The sequence below is a fragment of the Thermobia domestica genome, chromosome 1 (assembly GCF_964235325.1).
Source record: "Thermobia domestica chromosome 1, izTheDome1.hap1.1, whole genome shotgun sequence".
Classification (NCBI taxonomy): domain Eukaryota; kingdom Metazoa; phylum Arthropoda; class Insecta; order Zygentoma; family Lepismatidae; genus Thermobia; species Thermobia domestica.
This window is the reverse complement of record NC_137454.1, coordinates 121,937,600-121,959,435: the sequence shown is the minus strand read 5'-3', so window position 1 is coordinate 121,959,435 and position 21,836 is coordinate 121,937,600. Positions and strand designations below refer to the sequence as shown.

Genomic DNA, 21,836 nt, shown 5'->3' with positions numbered 1-21,836 from the left:
GGCGCAACACGTGTTGTACAGTGGAGGGCCAAACTTACGTGTCCTGTATGAAGTGTTTTTTATCTACCGCTATATATATATATATATATATATATATATATATATATATATATATACTTGATTAAAATGCATATATTTCATTCTTAAATTAAAAAAGAATAAAAATACCACTAAAAATTCAATGATGTCCTTGATTTATTAAAGATAAATATTGTGATAGTTCTGTTAAAATTAGCGAATTGAATGAACGAAAGCAAACAGAATACATTACCAATTTTATTTGTGTGAGATCTTGTGTTTTGTTAAAATCTTTGTAGTATTTTCCTAAGGCTACTCTCATTTGTGGTTCCTCCACTCTCCAGGTACAGTGAGCAGCTAGAATGAGAAAAGTAATATTCACGGTAGATAGAACGTAAGATAGCATGTTACGTCTAGAATTATTTAATACATGAATATGTGATACTAGTATCTCGTTGCAATTGAGTCTCTCGAAAATCATGTGTCATTGATGATTATGTGAGAAAAACAGTAAAATTGGTTAGTCATACTGTTGTTCGACTTCAACTATTTCTGGATTTGTTGATAATTTTCCTGTGGAATTAAGAACAACCATCTAAGAAAACTTTTTGTTTGACCTTTTATTATAGTACTAGTATCAATCGTTCAGCGAGTTGATTAGCGTATTAATTACTAGTAAATTAATATTTTCTTTTTAATATACAGAAGACAAAAGTTTCACTTTATTTATATCTTTAAAAAAAGTTAAGTTCTTCGCAATAGACAAACCGGTAATTTCTTTCAAATTTGGAAACGGACTTAAACATTAATTTGATTTTATTGTAGTATTTGTCCATATGTATTAGGTTAGCTTGGAAAGTGTATCATTTTCAAAGGCCAAAGAGATCAAAACTACATTACCTGGTTTAACAAAATAGTCTGCATCTGTAACGAAACACTATTGCCTCGCTCAACCAACGATTGCATTCCGTGGCATAAGATGTCTGCATTGTGAAGAAGCCCTCAGCCACACGCTGGACTGCCCAATCATGAGAGAACTGCCTCCTAAGAAGTGATTAATACGCCGGAAGAGATGGTAGTTGGTGGGATAATATGATGGATGAGAGAGATTCACTTCATTTTATTTGCTGTGTACAATATGCTTCATAAGCAGGCGATCACTCTGACTTCTGAAAGATTCTTGACAGCTATTACGCTATTTCCGAATACACATGACACTTGAAGGTTTTCAGTGGGCGTAACTTAAAGAATTCCCGAAATCCAGTAACTTACTTAATATTGCGTTCACAAGGTATATTCCAGATGCTATTCTTTTGATTGATTTAATTTGATTTTTTAAGTTTAGTGTCCCGTTCAGAAGCGAGGGTATATGAGACGTGGACCTACAGTTTAATACGGGATCCAAATCACGCGAGCTCCAGCAGGGAATCGAACCCGGGACTCCCACGAAAAAGGCGCGTACGCTAGCCGCTTTGCCAAGTATAATCTCTGCAATTCTTTTATATCAATAATAATAATAATAATAATAATAATAATAATAATAATAATAATAATAATAATAATAATAATAATAATAATAATAATAAAAGTGGATATCTTCATTGAGTTGCTTGGCGAATGCTCGTCAAAAACGCCAGTTACAATGTTGAGTTGAATTCGAGCTTAATGTCCCGTTTAGCAGCAAAGCTAATTGAAACGTGGACCTACTAATTAACGTGGAATCCGAACACATGAGCTTGCATCGGGAATCGAATCCGGGAATCCCAAATTACAATGTTGTTATGGTCACCTAATATTTAGAAGACAAAAAATATACTATCAAAAGATCAGTTTTGGTGTTAGTAAATGAAAATATTAACAGTTAATAATCCAAGACTAAATTAATAACGAAGATTATTAACTCGAACAAAATGAAATTGATATTTTTTGTGAGGTATCATGGTTTTGTTCCTATTTGCATATCGAAAGCCTTTCCATATATCTTATTATGCTGAAAGATCCAGTGCAGTTTTCTCTTCCTTTATCACTTTGAAATTACCTGTTAAAACAATATCTTCTCTTATCAGTGTTCCTCCACACCAAAATATCCATTCTTTGTTTTTCCTAAAGTAGAGACCTGCTTGCCAAGGCCACTGTCCATAGTTTGCTCTAAATCCATTGACTACAAGTGGCATTACCTCCGATACGACATTTCCACAATCTAAAAATATAGAAAGTGTATAGAAATGCTTATTTTATTCATATGCAATAAGAGAGAAATGTATTTTTTAAAAATTTAAATACAGTTCAATATTATAATATTGCTTATCAATAATATCATTTTTAGATACATATCTACATGAGTAGCATTATGCTGATTATGCAAACAAATTTCTTGGTTACCCTGCCTAAAACTTAAAAATCTACAATATTTTCTTTATATGTTAGGTTTATTACAAGGAAAATAGAAAATGCTTATACCTGGTTCACAATTTAGTGGTTTCTTGTCCCACTGTTCATTTTCGTTACATACACTAATCCTATCCTCTGGTGAGCCTGTTGTATGGTAATACTGTGGACATTCGAAGCGAGCAATTGTTCCTATTGGAACAGCTTCGGTGCAAGACACGTGAAATTTTGTTTCAGGATTCACACAACTGATGGTTAGACGCTGCGACGACGGAAGAGGAGGACAAAATCCACCTTCAGCTATTCGAGTCCCATTTGGCTGTTGTTGTGCAGTTCCTGGTAAAAAGATTATGTAAATTTGATGAATTTATATGTTAGATGTATATAAGAGGCATTTATCTAAATATTCTTTAGATGTCCAAAATAAGTGTGGACGAATTGGTGGTGTACAAGTTGTTAGTCCTACCTTGTATTCCTGAGTTTTATTGCGTATTTTTCTTGATTATTAAAAACTTTTATTAAATTCGATATTTATATGACAATATGGTTTATATTTCACGAATGATACAATCAGATTTGATTCAGGTTGAATACTTGCATTTTTCATCTCTCCTGGATTTATTTTTCAATTTTCTATAAATCCAACACCGTTTAACAAGGACATTAACTAAGCATGTGTTGGCTTTTCTAATTAATGAACATTATATAGCAATAATAATCGTACAAAGGCCTACCATATAACATTGACCATCAACACATCTTGTTTTTCACACAAAAAATCTGGCTCATTATTATTTTTTTTAAGTAATGACGGAAAGCAAAATATTCATTATTCGTAATTCGTAAGAGAAATATTACTTCGAATCAGTGGTGCCAACCTGGAAAATTATAAAATCCGATCTCTAGAGTCAAGAAATTCCATTTTGCTTTTACATTTCCCATGTCATACTAATTAGAAGATAATAATAATAAAATGTGAAACGAAACTATTCAATTTTCTACGAATATAAAATAGTTTGTGAATAAGTATTCCTTAATTGAAAACAAGTGTTGCCTGTTGTCAGAAATGTAGTCTGTCCAGCAGACCTTTGTGTCATCATTTCATGCTGAGTCTAATAATACTAGAAAAACTTCGTTTTCTCACATTTTGTGTGAAAAATTTTCTAAGTGTATTGTTTCTCGTTTGATATTTTACTTACATTCTTTCATTTGTTTCTTGTTTTATATTTTCTTTAATTCATTCATTCGTTTGCTCATAATTTTATTTTACCAGATCACAATTTTCATTCCTTCGTGGTTGATTTTTTTTTTCACTATCATACACTCCACAAACTACTTTTCCAGTAGCATGAACTTTCGAGATAAAAAGAAGAAAAATTTATTAAAATTTGAGAATTAACAACTAATTTCACGCTCTTTGATCATTCATTATAGCTATTTTTCACCCATATGGAATTTTATTGGCGTTGATTTTTATATATACGAAAAGTTCCATATATGTTGTAACTTTCGGGGAAAATTCCCTGTATCTCTTTCGGAAAAATTTGTCAAAAAAATCTCACAAAATGGGATTTTCCAACGGGTTGCCATCACTGCCACGATTTTTTTTTTCTGATGAAAGGTAAGGGTTGATTACCTATGCCATCTTTATTTTCTTTTAGCTTGATTTACTAAGAGAGTTATTTTTTTATTTTTTTCTAATAAACTCGGGTTTTAATGACATGATTTTGCTGATTTCTTCAAGAGATCTCTATTCCCTTTTCAAATTGAATATACATTTATTATTACTTAAATTAAATTTGATTATTCAATATTTAAACCATATATAATAAAATTAAATTTTAAGGAAATAAGGGTCAGTTGAGGGTATTGTGAAGTCAAAGTACGGATTTCCTTAGATCTACACGGATCTGCTCACCTGAAGTTCGTAAACAAGTTGGCTCTGCAGGACTCCACACACCACCAACACAATACAGAATGTCTTCACCTTCAATTTCATAACCAGGGTCACAAGTATAACTAATGGATGTGAATTCATTGACTAAAGTGTGAGGTCCTTCTTGACAGTTAGGATCAGAATTGCAGCCAACAACTTCGTATCTCCCTCCGACAGGCTTTGGCGGGAGACGACAACTTCCAGGAACAGTTTTGTTGCAAAGTTTTGGGTCTTCGTCAGAATTGTCTGCGCAATTTTGTGTCTCATCACAGAGGAGGCCCCGAGCAATACAAGCACCGTAGGCACATCGAAATGAAAAGGGAGGACATCTGAAAGATTAAAACTATATGTGATTATATGGACCAATATCCCCCCTTCCTGTCTTATTCCGTATTGGATCAACATCAGTAAATATCCGTGAATGGATTATGTAATCTGACAGTAGAACTTCACAATTCTATACCAAAAACAATAAGTGATACGTTTCAACAAATTTTCAAATTTATGAAATGAATAAATGTAAATAAACTATTCAACATACTCGTGACAATCCTAGCACATCACTTTCAAAAAGAAGTATTTGAACTAGAAATATTCAAAGCTAAAATTAATTACAAAGTATTTCGATTTGGTGTGAATTGGTTCATAGACTATTATGGAGGCTACTAGCCGATGTGATTCAGATCATGCTTATAATTTTTAATCATGAATATTTACTAACGTTGGTAATACTGCTAATTTATGTTATTTTTGGTTCTATTGACCGGAAACTTGAGAAATAAAAAGAGTGTTACTGACTTTTGTTCATTGCAAGAATCTTTCGTTTCGTCTGTTCCATCTTCACAGTCATTCTTTCCATCGCACAAAAGCTTCAAGGGGATACATTGTCCTGATCTACATCTGTGCTCTTTTAGACTGAAATGAAAAGAAAAAAATGTTAAATTTTAATGAAGACTACATCATATATCATTATGTGGTTTGCAAAATGGATGACTGATCCAAGTGTGTTTCATTCTCCATCTTATTGTTTGTGGCGTTATCTTTTCACCTGCCGTTTGATATCAGGTTAACTCAAAAGTAATTGTCAGATTTCACTAACTTATACTTCCTAAGTTTTATACAATACATTTATAATTAGTTATCTAGCAGATTGGTGCGTTTAATTTCTGGTTCGTTTCCTCTCCAGTATATAACTGTTTATGTTATTTCATCCCCACAGTTTATGTTATTTATAACATATATACATATTAAGTTAGGTTTGTTATGTGTTAATCTAAACTGAAGAAATACGACCCAGAAATTAAACGAAGCAATTTGCTAGGTAACTACTAACAAATACATTGTAACAATGAATTTTAAAACTTCGTAATAAAAATGAAAGTTTCAAAATTGAATAAGCTGAAGAATAATTTGCAACTATAGAGAACGCTTAGTTGTTGTTGCTATGGCATAGCAATTAGTACTGTCTTTAGTATTCATTGTGTAAATAATCACAATTTGTATAAATTCCGAAAAGAATGTAGATTCGAGTTTAGAAAGAGACATATTCTATATTGTACATTTGAAACAAACTATCATCATTTTAAATGTAACTATACCTAAGTGTATGTGGAATAATATATTACTTATTTATTGACAGAAACATTCACATACCAAGTAGAAAAGTTGCTTTTCTAACACAACTTGTCTAGAACTAAAAACAACCTGAGAAAACTATCTTACAAAGATTCGTAAATTTTGAAGAAAAAAAGATATTTTAATGCAATAGTTATGTAATAATTTTTTATGTAGTACAAAAATTTATCTAAGAACAAGAAAATGTTGATGACAACTAAACCATCATTTTACTTAACTAATAAGCTTTCAAACATAACAGTAAGCATTTTAATCTTATACTTACCAAAATTATACTATTCAATTTTAAATCTTACTAGGAAATGGTGAATAGACAGCCGTATTAACGAGATTTTCCTCAGTGATCAATAAGACAAAAGAAAATGCATATAAAAATAAATAATTGAAACTGAGCACGTTATTTCGCTGAAATGAATGAATCGGAGCTAACGTATTGCACTTTTTTTTTTTTTTTTTGTCTCGAACAATAGATCCTACGAAACGCTGCTTTACTTACAAGGCAGGGTACCCTGGTGTAACACGCCGATTGTGATAAGATTGCACAGACATAGAGAACATTGGAAAAGAAGCGACACGTATTTTTTTATATCGGCCAACAAGCGCATTGAAATGGTCAAATAGGGGCATAAAAATGGGGTCAAAATGAAATTATATGGAATATAGCGAGAACGAGAAGAGATATTGGTAAAGATTAAATGTACGAAATACTACCTATAATCGACGCAAGGCATTGAGGTAGAACACATCCATGGGAAGAAAGCAGAACATCCGGAAATGGACCAATGGGCGAAAAGGGTGGTAAGGAGCGGGAAGAAAGAAGAAACGAAAGCAGAAAATACGTGTTTTTGCTTTGGGTGCATATGTCACACGTATGCGAAAGAGACGCGGATTCATCTCAATGCACGAAGATGGTAGAACACGCAGAAAGGATGCAAACGCCGTTCGTATAGACAGCCAGCGAGACAGTACTGCGCAGTGGGTTCCATATATCGCGTAATGAGAACAACGATGAGGTGGATGTTGGAAACGAAAATGTGTGTAGGCAATAGTAACACAGAAACAAATATGATATTATTACTGTTATGTTGTACGCGTATTTTCGTAATGGTGTAATGTTGATACTCATCCTTAGTACTTATATTACTGTTGCTGTTTATCTTACGTATGTGCTATTACCTGCATACCCTGCTATTACATTCTACTGCGCTATGCATTTTTGTTGGTGTGTTCTACCTCAATGCCTTGCGTCGAATATGGGTAATATTTCGTACATTTAACCTTTACCAACATCTCTTCTCATTCTCGCTATATTCCATATAATCTCATTTTGACCTCATTTTTATGTCCCTATTTTACCCTTTCAATGCGCTTGTTGGCCGATATAAAAAATACGTGTCGCTTCTTTTTCAATGTTCTCTATGTCTGTGCAATCTTATCACAATCGGCGTGTTACACCTGGATACCCTTCTAGCATTTCTACCAATTCAAGTATCTAAACCTTTGTGGAAGCCTTATAAAATGACTGACTAAGATTCAAAAATCAACTTCAATCGCAATATAAGGTAGAAATTGTGCCTTCGCATTGCAGTATAGAAATAGAACATTAACATTCCATTTTCTCACATGAAAGTGGATAAGAATTCTATTTACACTGTCTGCTATGAGAAATAATATTCCGCAGTTTCTCTTTTCAGTCCTATTTACATACGATAAGCTCTTTCTGAAATTACATTTCACGTTTGTGCTTGAAAAAAATAATAATTAAAAATCTTATATTTTGACTATCCCAGAGTAGCTTTAAGCACTACTAAGCTAATCAAATTATAGCATAAATTGGTGATAAATAGATACACATAGATAAGTGATCCATTGTATACATATGAATTTGTAATTCTTACTTACCCACAGCCTTCAAGTGTCTTACAATTGTTCGGGTCCCTGCAATTGACTTTAGGACAATGGTTGCGCAGTTCATCTGATCCATCAGCACAGTCTGATATCCCATCACATGCAAGCGCTGACGGAAGACATGCTCCGTAGCTGCAACGGAACGATGTCCGAGCACATCTAACGGAGATAGAAGAACAAACAATAAGTTAACTTTGTGTGCCTTGCGTTGGAAGGGAAGACATTAATGGGAGCATTTTCGTAGGAACTGAAAACAGCTGCACATAAAGAAGTAGTATTAACGATTTTTTAAAGATAGGAAAAACAACAAATATTCATATTGTGGCAGAGCCAGTATTTTAATTGACAAAATTATAATTTAATGATTAATTTTATTTATTTTGAGAATATTGGATTTATGTAAGATATTAAAATTGTTGTTTGGTGAAGGAAAATAACAGTCATAATTCAGGTCAATGCAAGTTTGTAAAATTATACTATTTTGCCGTCAGCGAATAAATAAAAAAAAAAAATAGCACATAATTGGTAGTCTGCGAATGCAGGAAAGAAATTTATAAAATGCGTCGGCAATAACATTCTGTTAAATCATGAGTTGCATTTGTACAATGTTTGTGAACACGAGACACATTCACGGATATGTAGAAATTGCCTAGAATCATGAGATCAGAGCATTCCGAGTGTTGCAGTTTTTGTTCTCGAAATGAGGAAGAACTTTGTTTTTCCAAAAGAAAGGAGGACACACGTGCCTGACGTCAGACGACGCCACCGAATTCCTGGAGTGAATTCTGAAACAAAACCAGGGGACAGGATGTCTCGAGGGAGAGAAGTGCTGAGCCTTTAGAGAGAGAAGTTCCGAGCCTATCAATGGAGTTGTACTGAGCCTATTCATCGAGTAGTACCGAGTCATTAGAAGGAGAAGTTAAACGCAGCAAAGTCTTTGAATGTGAATTGAAAGTACAAAGTGAATCACAACTTTGAGACTCCGGTCTTCAGTCTCAATGCGACTATCTTCAGTCAACTAACATTTAACGTCAGTTATACCAGAACATTGGATTGAGATGCCATCTCCAATGTGGACCATTTATTGACCAGAGAGACGCCTGTCAGCTACGATATCAACTTGGCGATGTCGACCAACCCAGGAGAGCATCATCAGGGATCATCAACCGAAGACATCAATCAAGGTATGTGTGACTTCAAATTCAGAGTTCAAATGCTCAATGCTTGGTATGCATTGCTCTTCTGGCAAAGTTTCTAGATATCCGATTTTATCCACGACATTTACACAAGCAACAGTCTTTCAAATAAGAAATATAACTGTTAGTCTTTCATTGAATTTATGAGTTGTCATTTCAACTTAATCCCCGTAAGAATTATGCTTTATGCAATAACCTCTCGATTAGAAAACAATAACTTACCCACTCATTCTAGATGGTGAGTGGAAGGTGATCTACTCGATTCAACTATCGCATCCCCATTTCTAGGCACGAATTGAGCAGGTTGTCAATATCGATGTAATAATGTTATACTCATTATAAATTGAATTTCTGTGTGTTATGGGATTGTCAGTTTAGCTAGAGCTTCTTAGTGAAAATACATTCCACACTTATTATTTTATCACGTAGACTGCTCACTGGGGTCTCCTGGGCCCAAAAATTCTCTCTTTATATATAACAGTATAAGCTATGTTCTGAATTAAATAAGTGTGTATTTTGTTCAACTGTTGATTCGAATCTCAATACGATACACTGAACATATAAAACATACTATTTTTGGTGAGAGCAAACATACTAATAAACAGAATATGACATTTCACAATCACTCTTAAAATCCATTGTTAGATCCATGCTTACAAGGGAAAGTCCCACAAGTTGTCGCTCAAATCTGATTGCCACATAGCACATCTGATAGAGCATCATAAGAAATGTAAAGGAGCAAAATTTAAGGTGCTATGGACCAGAAGGATACGACCGACGGGGATTCAACATTTGAATACCCCAAAAAAATGTATATACGTTTCAACTAAATGTCTTGAAAATCGTTAAAGGAATCAAAACAAAAGATGCACAATATAATAAGAACAAAATGACGTATCGAAAACAACAAGCAGTATTGCCATAGATGAGGCAGTGTTGCCAATTCAGCATAAGAGTATTTTGTTTGAAATAACACCATATACAAACGTGCACAGATTTAAAATGCACTATTATCACTAAACATAACAGTGGAGTGTAGTGGTACAGTGTTACACGTGTGTTGAAAATGTACAATGGAGGAGTCTGATATGTGGCAACAGAGGGTAATAAAGGAATGAATTAGAAAATAGTGGGGAATTTGCATTACACTTCCGTAGCGGTGAATAAGCAGACAACTCGCGAAAACAAAATGTTATACGCGAGGAAAGAAACCTGAGTTTTCTAATTCTGTAAACTGCTTTTCCAGACTATCTTGTACAGATTTGGTACAGTACTTTCTTGGTTTATGTCTTTCGTGTTAAGCGACATATTCTTTTACTTCCTCTCCTACACATCATATGATTATGCTACTGTAAACTGTACTATTACCATATTCATAGAGGAAATATAGTCATTTTATTACTACCTCATTTCGTTTTTAGTCGGCCAGAATAGACGTGTGGTCTAGAAGGCTAGGCCAGCGACTTATTAGGGATCGCGGGTTTCAATCCCGCCTCGGACATGGAGGTTTTGTTGTACTTTTCACCTTACATTTCATTGTCATCTTTCGTCTTTCATGGTGATTCGGAATTCCCACTTTACGCTGTAGGTTCCGTCCTATAGCTTCGGTGTTGACACAGGACGTAAAAATGGCATCACTCAATTTCGTTTTAGAAATGCATCGATCTTCTATGATACTGGTGACATTTTGTTACGTTATACTATCGGTGTTATTCTGCATTTGAATTAAATTCATAATATGAGACCCAGATATCTTTATTACCCTTTGTTGCCACATATTAGACTTCTCCATTGTACATTTTCAGCATATGTAGCTGCAACACTATGTAACACTGTATCACTACACTTCACTGTTACGTTTAGTAATAATAGTGCATTTTAAATCTGTGCACATTTGTATATGGTGCTGTTTCAAACAAAATACTTTTATACTTTTATGGTGGGTTGGCAACAGTACCTCATCTACGGCAACACTGTTTGTTGTTTTCGATGCGGCATTTTGTTCTCATTATATTGTGCACCTTTTGTATTGATTGTTTTAACGGTTTTCAAGATATTTACTTTAAACGTACATAATTCCATTATATAATTTTTTTGGGGGGATATTCACATTTTGAATCCCCGTAGCTCCTAACCTTCTAGTCCATAGCATCTTAAATTTTGTTCATTTTCATTTCTCATGATGCTCTATCAAATGTGCTATGTGGCAATCAAATTTGAGCGACAACTTGTGGGACCTTCCCTTGTTAGACTAGTGATATTTTTTCTTCTTTATTTAAATCGATACTCCACATTTGTTCCTTCATAAAGGTAATGTGATTAACATTATATTATAAATAGCTCCTGTTAAATAGTTTTATTTAAAAAATTCATATTCATTATTTAGCATAGTCTGATGTAATATTTGTAGTTTCATATTTAAGGTTTATATCTTACATAAATTCCGCGAAACCTATCAACTTCCTTCAACATTATTTAGAGAGTGTAATTCATACTATACTAAGAAGTATGATATTACGTGTCCAAAAATAATATCAATGCAGACACCTCCCATCTGTTGGGAGAGAAAGAAAGTTTTACAGACTTTGAGCTACAGGAGTGAGTACAAAAGATCATATGTGGTGACTTACAATCTATTTATTTAGATCGAAAAGTAAAGATTTGTTAATGCCTTGCAAATACAAAGAAGTAAACAAATTGTAGAATATACGAATTAATAGATTCAGGATACTTTAAAAGAAGCATCATTAGAAATTAAATAGTTGATTATTTAAAACCTAAGTAATTGAAGTTTAACAGCTAGACTAACGAATGAGAGATTAAGACTATTTGCATTTTATTCGACAATTTTATTGTTTATGTTGTTATGTTCCAAGTTATCCGGTAGTTGAGGTGACTTGAAACACTCCGCACATACATATAGATGTATAACATGCGATAACGTTCATGCCATGTTCAACGAAGGTATACCATTAACTTGATCTTTTTGGCTATAGTGTTTAGAATACTATCAAGTAAATAGCTTTTAATTTCTCAATACATAAATTGTCCAACATCAAAACGTAGCGTTAAATGTTCCGAGTTACCTTACGCTACACTATGTGCTGGGATAATGAATTGGGACTTCTACTCTGAGAGCTTGTCCAGGGCTTACTCGCTCATCCAAAAGAGCCTCTCAGAAGGTCCAGCTCGCTTCCAGGTGGCACATCACTATTTAGAGAGTGTAATGATACGGTTTTTACATAAAGCCAGCATAGTGAGAATACGCGTTTTTGGCATGGCTTAAAACTCGAACTGAAGGTACTGTAATAGTAAGAAAACACAGGAAAATTGTACGTCCTGTACAGCCATCACAGAGGACAGGAAAAAACAGATAGAATGTGAAAGACAGGACAATCCTGTATATACATAAAAAATTCTGGCAACCCTACACTTACCATAACATTTTTCTTGTGAAAATCAGATACAAAATGCCTGAGTTGTAATAGAGAATACTAGATTTATTTTAATGTAAAAACTGTTACGGAAAAAGTGCTGAATGTATTGTTTTCGAGTTTAATGAATTCTGAGAAAAGTAGAGATCTTAAATTTCCAATAGAAAATCAAGATTCGTATTATTATATGCATCTTCAAATTACATGTAGTCCGTACTTTCTAAGGCGGACGATTGTAATCATTATTCAATAAGTATCATCTATGTTTGGACTTCCTTTTCACAGTTTGAATCACGATCGTTTGTATTATTGTGTATAATCTATAAAATTTGAATGTGATCTTACATGCAAACTAATATGTAAATGATAACTACAAGCCATTCTGTTGAAGTTTGTTTTCTCGGTAGGTACTGTATATATTTTGGGAGAAGAAACTAGAAATCCCTTATTTCAGATATTATATTTTCATTCACCTGATAATAACTTTTAACCTAGACATCTCGTTTTCGAAAACAGTATGTATGCAGGTTATACTAGCCCTACTCTATCTGTTTATATCTAACCTTAAAAAATATTTTAAAAAAATATAAGTAAAACATTATTTTAATAATCAAAATTCGTATTCATACACTGTGATTTTCCTTTAACTTACTTGTGATATTTACAGGTTTGTTTTGTCTCATCTGATCCATCTTTGCAGTCTACCGTTCCATTGCAGAGAGAGTTTACATCAATACATTCTCCAGACTGACAACGGAATTCATGTACTCTGTAATAAAAATGTAAAACATAACATTTTTGTGTTGGTCACTACTCTAAATTATTATTATTATTATTATTATTATTATTATTATTATTATTATTATTATTATTATTATTATTATTATTATTATTATTAAACTATATATTTTACGGAACGCTTGTTTTCTGTCCTTCTGCGCCTAGGATCCCTAATTGTTTTTTTTATTGGCTTTCGGATATTGGATGATTTCATTTTTTAAAGATTATATATATATATATATATATATATATATATATATATATATATATATATATATATATATATATATATATATATATATTTAGGAAATACCTTGAAAATTTACAATAAAAATCAGTTGGCAGATATTTCATCGTAAAAGTTCGACGCTTATAAGAGTGTAATTTTTCAGTAAATGAAATACTATGAAAATTTACAATGTGAAATAACTAACAATTGGAGATGCTAGATTGTCATTGTAAAAGACACACTTGCTGGAACTTCCTTTATAAATCTTCCGAAATTGAGATAACTGAAAACTGAAAAAAAAAAACTGACGACTTACTTTTTTCATTTTTCTCTTCTCTCTATCTTTTCTTTTTTTTCTCTTTACCTTTCTTTTTTGATGGTAAGCTCCTTATTATTGAAATTACTTAGTTTTACGTAATTACAATGTAATACTTAAGCACTCATACTAGGATTTTCATCATGCTTCATAGTGGGTGCAGCATACTTGGAAAGTAAGGTCACGCTTCCTGAAATTTGTACACACAATGATCCACGCGAAAAAATCAGTTTTGTCGTCATACCACTTCCGATCATTTCACACAGCACCTTGCTATTCTTTTACTTACACCTAACAGACATATTGGTAACAAGGAGAAATTTAGAGATATCCGATTTCTTCCAAATTTTACACAGGCCTACATTTGATAATATGTAAATTAGTACACGTTATATTATTATACTATACCACGCGGTATCTGAAAACTGAAAGCTACTATGAATGTACTGTAGTATATTGTTAGTATATAGAAACTGTAGTATATTGATATACACAGGGTGAACAAAGTATATTTTAAAATTACTACCTGTCTGTGCAAAACCATGTATCTATGTGCTGAAATCGTTTTATAAAACAATTACAGCAATGCATTAAAATGTCCATTACAGTTGGAAATACAATATGAAAAGACCCATTTTGCTGTATTTTTCTAGTGCAAAACTGAATGGTTTGTTTTACATACAAAATGTATCACATGACGCACAAATATGCGGGGTATCCTCAGCAGCGGGTCTTGAAGGAAGTCATGTCTATTAGAAAAAAAATTATATCTATGAATTAAAGAATGAAAGCTTCATACATCTTCAGAAAGTTGTGTACAAGAACTACCGTATTATATTTGGAAGCTTTCTCCCCTTATCATGTAGCGATTTATTTACTTTACTGATTTGAATTCCATCAAGATCTCCCAGTGGGTATCCCAAACTTCGTTTTATGCAATATTTGTTCTTTGTGTTATGATTAAAGTAATTAAATCATTACCCTATATATTCTGCTTAGTCTAATTGTTACATCTTGGTTGGCTTTGAATACCATTTTGTTTTGTGTATCTTAAAGTGGCATCAAATACAAGATTCATGTTTCATATGATATGAAAGATTGAAAGCCAGACTGAACCATCTCCATTTTCGTCAAAACGCAGAAAGAGAATCTCCTTTATGAGGAAATAAAACTTAAATGATTTTTAATCCAGTATCTCGTATTTGTCCGTAGAAAATGTTAGAAGTATAGTTATACAACTACAAAGACAATCTTATCCTCAATTTCATAGAAGTAAAACATGGTTCACTTTGGTTTTCTAATCCTTCATATAGCTATCTAAAACATTTTGTTACCACATTTAAAAACTCCCATAAACTTCTATGTTAGAAAAAGAAAGAAAGAAGCAAGAAAGAATTTTAAAAAAAATTCCTACTCGCAACTTCCTGCTTTTCTTCCACAATTAGCCTCATCTGATCCATCTGCACAATTCTCTGTTCCATCGCATACTTGGGTTGTTTTAATACATGCTCCATACCGACAGCGAAATGCATTCGAACATCTGCAAAATAACATCAACTATCAATACATTAGACATTTTTCTTTAGAATTGTCTTTTTGTGATTTATAAGTTATAGAAATTTAGTTCCTTAAATATATGCATTTTTTCAATTCCGAATATATGTTGTAGTGAGAGTATCCAGCTCATTTTAAAATTGAGAGCTACCTAGTTGAGTATCAGCCACTCTGAGTGAGGTTTTCCTAGGTTTTCCTCATTCACACCTATCAAATAGCGGGATAGTACCTAACATAGCTACTGGTCTTTCCTTAATTATTCCTCTTCTCTTCCTTCCTTACCTTCGCGGATAGTGTGCTCGCTAAGGGACGTCATCCCCCATACGTGAGGGGCTTAAGACCATAGCTGCCCTTATTACCTAGAAATATGTATAAATAAATAAATAAATAAAATAACAAGAAAATTGTCTAAAGAATTATTCTTCTCTGCTGTATTGCATAAAGTAGATAATCAGATTTTGAATTGCTTTGTTACACATTACAGAAACACGAAATAAACGCAATAATTGAAACTTTTTTTCTTCTTATTGCTACCTATAAGCACTCAGGCAGCCACCTAGATTTTAATCGTTTCACTTGATAAAGATATAATTCTTTTACATGGTAAGTAAAACATAATTTTCGTTTGTCCCAATTCTACATGCATAAAATTGCTACTGGTCTACACCATCCCTACATTCTTCATAAGTAAGGTTTTATGTAGTTCGATAAATATCTAGTAGTAATGCCTAGGTCGTCCATAACTAGAAATTTAAAATTTGTACAGTCCATTCATCATGATGTTTGTCTATATGATTGATTTTTAGAACTTAATGCCAATCGAATTCTTATTTTTTTCTTTAATGACACCTAATCCATTTAAAAACTCGCTGAAGTTTCATGATGCAAGAAAGAAGAATACAGCATATCTACATTGGTTATTTCCATGGGCGGCGATTAGGGAGGCAAAGGGGGGCAGTTGCCCGCACTTTTTTGAAGTAACCCATTAATGTATATAGTTTCATTTAGAAAAGTAAAGTTTTTGTATGTATTTACTGGTTCATAAAAAAATGGTGCCATATATTTGCCGTTCAGTGAGTATGTATTGGTTGTCTTCCCATGGAGTAAAAAAAAACTACAGGAATTGCGTTTTAATTACCACAGATTATAATCCCAAAATTAACCTATTGGAGCACAACAATTTCAGCATACTTTCACTTCTTATAAGGGCTCGATATATTAGTCAGCCGCTTTGAAACTAATTCAGAGAGCATTTCGCGAAAGAAAAAAAGAAGTCTTTCACAAGTTATTTTTTAATTGCACAAAAATTGACAGTTCCTAAAATGTTTTTTCTTCTCTCTAAAATAAGGGGGAAAAGCGTAATAAGAAACAACTTCTATCTTTTCCATTGTTTTGTAGTGCAATATATGAGTGAAGTTGTGTGTTAGGGGTGTACGAGTGTATATACAATTAAATTTAGTGAATTCAACATAATTCTAGGTTTTAGTGTTATTTTGTATAACTGGAGTATGGAGTGATTCTAAATATTGTTGTGTTTTGATGTGCTCCCTGAACGTGTTTTGGGAAGTTGCAAAAGCAAATATTTCTTTAAATGTCATAGCATATGCTTGTAGTATTTACTGTCTTTCATTTTCTAAGAGTAATAACATACATATAATAGCATGTGTGGAATTAAAAATTAAGTTGCACATTAATCCCTGTTTCAATAAGACTTTTGCAAAATAAGCATCGTTATTTATTACTATGATTAATATTATCCTTTCTATTTATTTGTTTTGCAAATTTGTTATTCAATAATGTGATCACTAGAGACCGGATGTTAGGCAAAATGCCTATTCTTTAATATTAAAGATATGATCAAAAATAACGTTTAATGTTTATATGGGGGGTTATAGTTTCGATTTAAGGCAATTTTATTTTGCCTATTTTGCCTATTTTGACCTTTACTGCCTAAATAATGGCTTTAGTGCCTAATATTGCCTATTCTATGCATTTTCTTCAAAATAAGCCTTCATTGGGAAAATATATAATTTATGTAACATAATACACACATTTTTACATATATTATGTATTTGTAAACACAAGCATGTGGTACGTTGCAATATAAGCTATACAAGATGAACTTCAAAGATGTGCACATACTTCGGGAGGTGATTCGTGACATGAAAAGCAGACAAAAGTCCTCTTGAATGTCACGAATCATCTCCTGAAGTATGTGCGCACCTTTATGTCCCTTTCCAATTGTCTGGATTCGATTTCTGATTCCGAGTTCGCACCCCTGTCACTTGCACACGACGCATAACTCGACAACATGCAACAGCACTTTTTGTCTTCTTTTCATGTCACGAATCACCTCCCGAAGTATGTGCACATCTTTCAGGTTCACCCAGTATGTGGAATGCATAACATGCCTCGTTCTTGTATATACAATAAAAGAAGATATTCTTTAACAAAAAAGTATATTTCTATATTCTTTCAACATTATCTATGACTTGAATCTATTTTTTAATGGTATTGAGCCTTTATCTTTATTATTTCGAGTTATATTTTAGTGCCTATTTTACTGCCTATTTTTTAAATTTTAAGTGCCTATTTGCCTGCCTATTTTCCAGGTTTTTAGTGCCTAAACATCCGGTCTCTAGTGATCACACATTTTTCCAGACAGAATTTTAAGATGTTCATGAGCAAGGAATCAAATCTCTTCTTACACTTGTTGTTTAAGAGTACAAAGGGCTACTACCTACTGGCGTTGCTCTTGCTCTTGTCAATTTACTTAATAAAATATGAAATACTATATACGGTATTTTAACTGAAAAAGATAGTATCCTATTAGTTATACAACCTTTTGTCAAACAAAATATTAGAAACAAGCAGGAAAACTAACATTTATATGCAAATATTCAGATCATGTCTTGCCCCCCCCCCCACTTTTAACGTCCAACCGCCGCCATTGGTTACTTCATAACTTTAATATTCACGATGATGAACACAAACAGCACCATACACCTTTCAAGCTTGAAGACTGATGAATGGTGATGTCCAATAGTCGGGAAGTAGCCAAAGTCAAATAGCTTATGTCTTATAGTTGCAACTTAAGAGATTCCCGAAATGTAAGAGAAATTAACCTTATATTTTAATGCCAGATCTTCGTCAAATGACATGTTAATTCGTATATTCTAATAAAACAAAGTTTTCTGATGCTTTCATTATATATATATATATATATATATATATATATATATATATATATATATATATATATATATATGTATGTTTCAAATAGCTAAATATTAATAGATAGGTTTTATTTCTTAAAATAAAATTTCAAATTATTATGTAAAAACTTACGTATTGTGTCCACAGGTGGTGATAGTTTCATCTGATCCATCTTTGCAGTCTCTCTTTCCGTCGCATATTTTCCACGCAGGAATCGTACTATAATCATCACATTGAAATGTACTATGCACGTCTGTAATACAAGTAATTACTTTGCAGTATTTATCTATCTCGTAGGCAAATTTGAAAAACAATACTACAGAAAGCGAGAAATAATTAAAAAAAAAAAACATTATACCCTGATACACACAACTGTATTTAGAATCTTGTTTTCTCCCGGTTTATTATTGTTTTATGTTATTTTTGTATCATTTAGAATAGTGGTTCTCAACCTAATTCCTATCAGGACCCCTAATTTATTACATCCTCTTGCCAGTGACTCCTTTATTATTTCTGGTTTGTAATAAGCTTGTGTGGGATTTTTAATATACTTATTGCGGAGATCTCAAGACATCCATCTATTTCTATAACAGTAGAATCCATTTCTTGCATATAGTGTGTAGGTGCAAGAAATGAGCAATAAATGGATCAAACATGTATAGTGGCAAGAAAGGCCTTGTTTAGAGTGCTACTGAATTTATATGTTAAAAAGATAAAAAGAATAATTATTGATTTAGGAAGAGTAATGTTTGTTGTTTGTTGGTTACGTAGTAATGTTATTGAATGCAGGGCCGGACTAATCCATCTGGTGGCCCGGGGCTATTAAAAATATGTGGTCCCTGCTGACTTCGCCTAATACATTTCTGTGAAAGTTCAGTAGGAAAGTTAAGAGAATATATTTCACATTTTTGGTCATATTTTATCTTATGAGGATGATTGTATCTCGTATGATTCCTTTTCAGGAAGCCAGTTGTGATTTTGATCAGGGGAGGCCCGCATTTACCTTGAGGTCCGGGACTACAGCCCCCTAAGCCCCTCTCTTAATCCAGCCCTGATTGAGTGCTATAGTATTTGAATGCTTTTGTGAAGGAACCGAATATAGAAAGTGGCTTAAAGAATGTTAGAGTTCCATTCGTAAGTTGATATAAAGAACTGTACGAAAAGAGTACTGAATAAATGTGTATGATTGGAGATAGGGTTAATTGTAAATGGTAACAGTGATACGTATGGAAGGCGTATACAACTTGTTCTAAGAGTTAAGGATATGAGATTAATTTCGGAAGTATAATCTGAACTGGAGTCTTTTCTGAAACATAATGTAACCTATTTAAGTAGTATCATAATGGATACAGTAAAAGCGACCAAATTTGGTCAGTTCATTCATATTACAAATATCGAATCCGATCCGTTATACTGCTTCAAAATGGAGGCCGTTTGAAAATTTTAAAATTTCATAACTCCCTTAATTTTGGGTCATATGATAAAAAATAAAGTGATTTCTAATTTTCGTTTAAAAAAAAAGCTTGGACAGTTGTTAAAAAAGTTATTGAGAATTTTAAATCAGTCCATAATGTGCGTCACGGAGATTGAACCGGACATTGCCGCACTACTGAAATTACACCATGCTCACGTATCTCATTAACTTTCAATTTTAATTGTGTTTCAATATGCAGGAATTGTTGCATTTGTATTTTTCTGGTATTTCAATATGCAGCTCTCATTAGTTTTATATCGCGCCTCTTTCATTTAAATTGAATTTTAAACATCTCTGCACCTATTGAAAATGTTTAGTAGACTTTTTTTTTGTTCTTAACAGTATGAATGAAAATAAAAATATGCCTATCAGAACAAAATTCAAAATAATATTTAAATATATTTTTTCGGTATTAGATTCTAATTATATTTATCTCTTCCGCTTATAATCGCGACACCCCTAGAGGTCGCGCCCCCCAGGTTGAGAAACCCTAGTTTAGAGTAACCGTTTGTTTAGAATGTTTGCTTTCGATTTCCGATTGAAATGCAGTCTGTACTGATCCATATGGCATAAGAATAAAGATAAGACAAACGGAAGTATTATTGCGGATTACCTAAGGCAAGCCATAATGAGAAGACCTAAAAGTAAAAGTACAGTACTATGTAGATGATTGCTAGTTATTATTACGTGTAATAGCAAATTTTCCTTGGTACGATCTTTCTGATAGTATTCTCAATCTAAGCCAATAGATTTTCGTTGTTATCAATACGACTCATACCGATCATTAGTGTTACTCATGAGACGAGAAAGACCATTTTAAAATTTGAGACGAGATGGGTGAGCAACACTAGTTCATCCGAAGCCTTAGATCTCAAACACTGTTTTGGTGTTACATGGTTCGTAATATAAAAACTATAAATTAATAAAGTGATTTTACGAACACAATGAATAGGATTTATCAACGTTTAAAGATAACACAAACCATTACACAATATACTGTAATAATAAGTATAGTTTACATGTTATTATATCGCACCCTTTGGGGGGTTCTTGCAACGCGGAAAGGTTCTGATAATTTCTAGATGAAATTATTTTTTAAAAAAGAAAATAGTACATAAATTTACAAAATGAGACGAGACGTCAAAAGCTTTTTTTGAGAAACTTGATGAGAAGAGAAAGAATTTTTCGAGAACCGAGACGAAACGAGACTTCTACAAAATTTATGAGACGAACGGAGAAAGTATTTTTCGTTTTGTGGGCAGTACTGCCTATCATGATAATGTAACTTTGAAATATATAACTCTAAAATTAAGAATGTTCTGTGCCACAATATACACGTATACATAATATTTGACATTTCCTAAGGTCCCACATTTACAAGAGACAACTAACTTCACTTTCAGTCGATTTTTAGAACTTTTTTCTTGTGTCAGAACAATATTTATGATGTTATACTGAACATGTTGCAGAATCACTAACACGATGCTCTTCTTTGCGAGCTTCGAATAAAACAATTTTAGGTGAATGCTCAAATGATCTAAATGCTAATGCAATGGTTTAGTTAAGTGTTAGAAAAGTAAATAAAAACATCTTACAGTTGACGTATTTTAGTCTCTCATCTACGTTACCTATCGAGAAAAATAAGTACGTATAACATAGTTAAATAATTTAAACAACTTATTCTATTCGTCGTAATAGCATTCTACTTTAAATAAATAGGTCTCACTTACCTTTTCTATATACTAAGATCAT

General features: G+C 32.8%; 1 protein-coding gene across 1 annotated transcript in view; it reads right to left on the bottom strand.

The window, feature by feature from the left end:
- The window catches only part of LOC145661684 (uncharacterized), a 130,958-nt gene extending 109,122 nt beyond the window's left edge, over positions 1-21,836 (bottom strand). The window contains exons 1-10 of the mRNA XM_081727028.1: positions 21,815-21,836; positions 18,743-18,926; positions 15,255-15,380; positions 13,168-13,284; positions 7,880-8,044; positions 5,141-5,257; positions 4,325-4,671; positions 2,479-2,742; positions 2,057-2,218; positions 272-375 (exon numbers count right to left, since the gene is read on the bottom strand). Of these exons, the coding sequence (XP_081583154.1) occupies positions 272-375; positions 2,057-2,218; positions 2,479-2,742; positions 4,325-4,671; positions 5,141-5,257; positions 7,880-8,044; positions 13,168-13,284; positions 15,255-15,380; positions 18,743-18,926; positions 21,815-21,836 (1,608 nt within the window). The remainder of the gene's footprint in view (positions 1-271; positions 376-2,056; positions 2,219-2,478; positions 2,743-4,324; positions 4,672-5,140; positions 5,258-7,879; positions 8,045-13,167; positions 13,285-15,254; positions 15,381-18,742; positions 18,927-21,814) is intronic.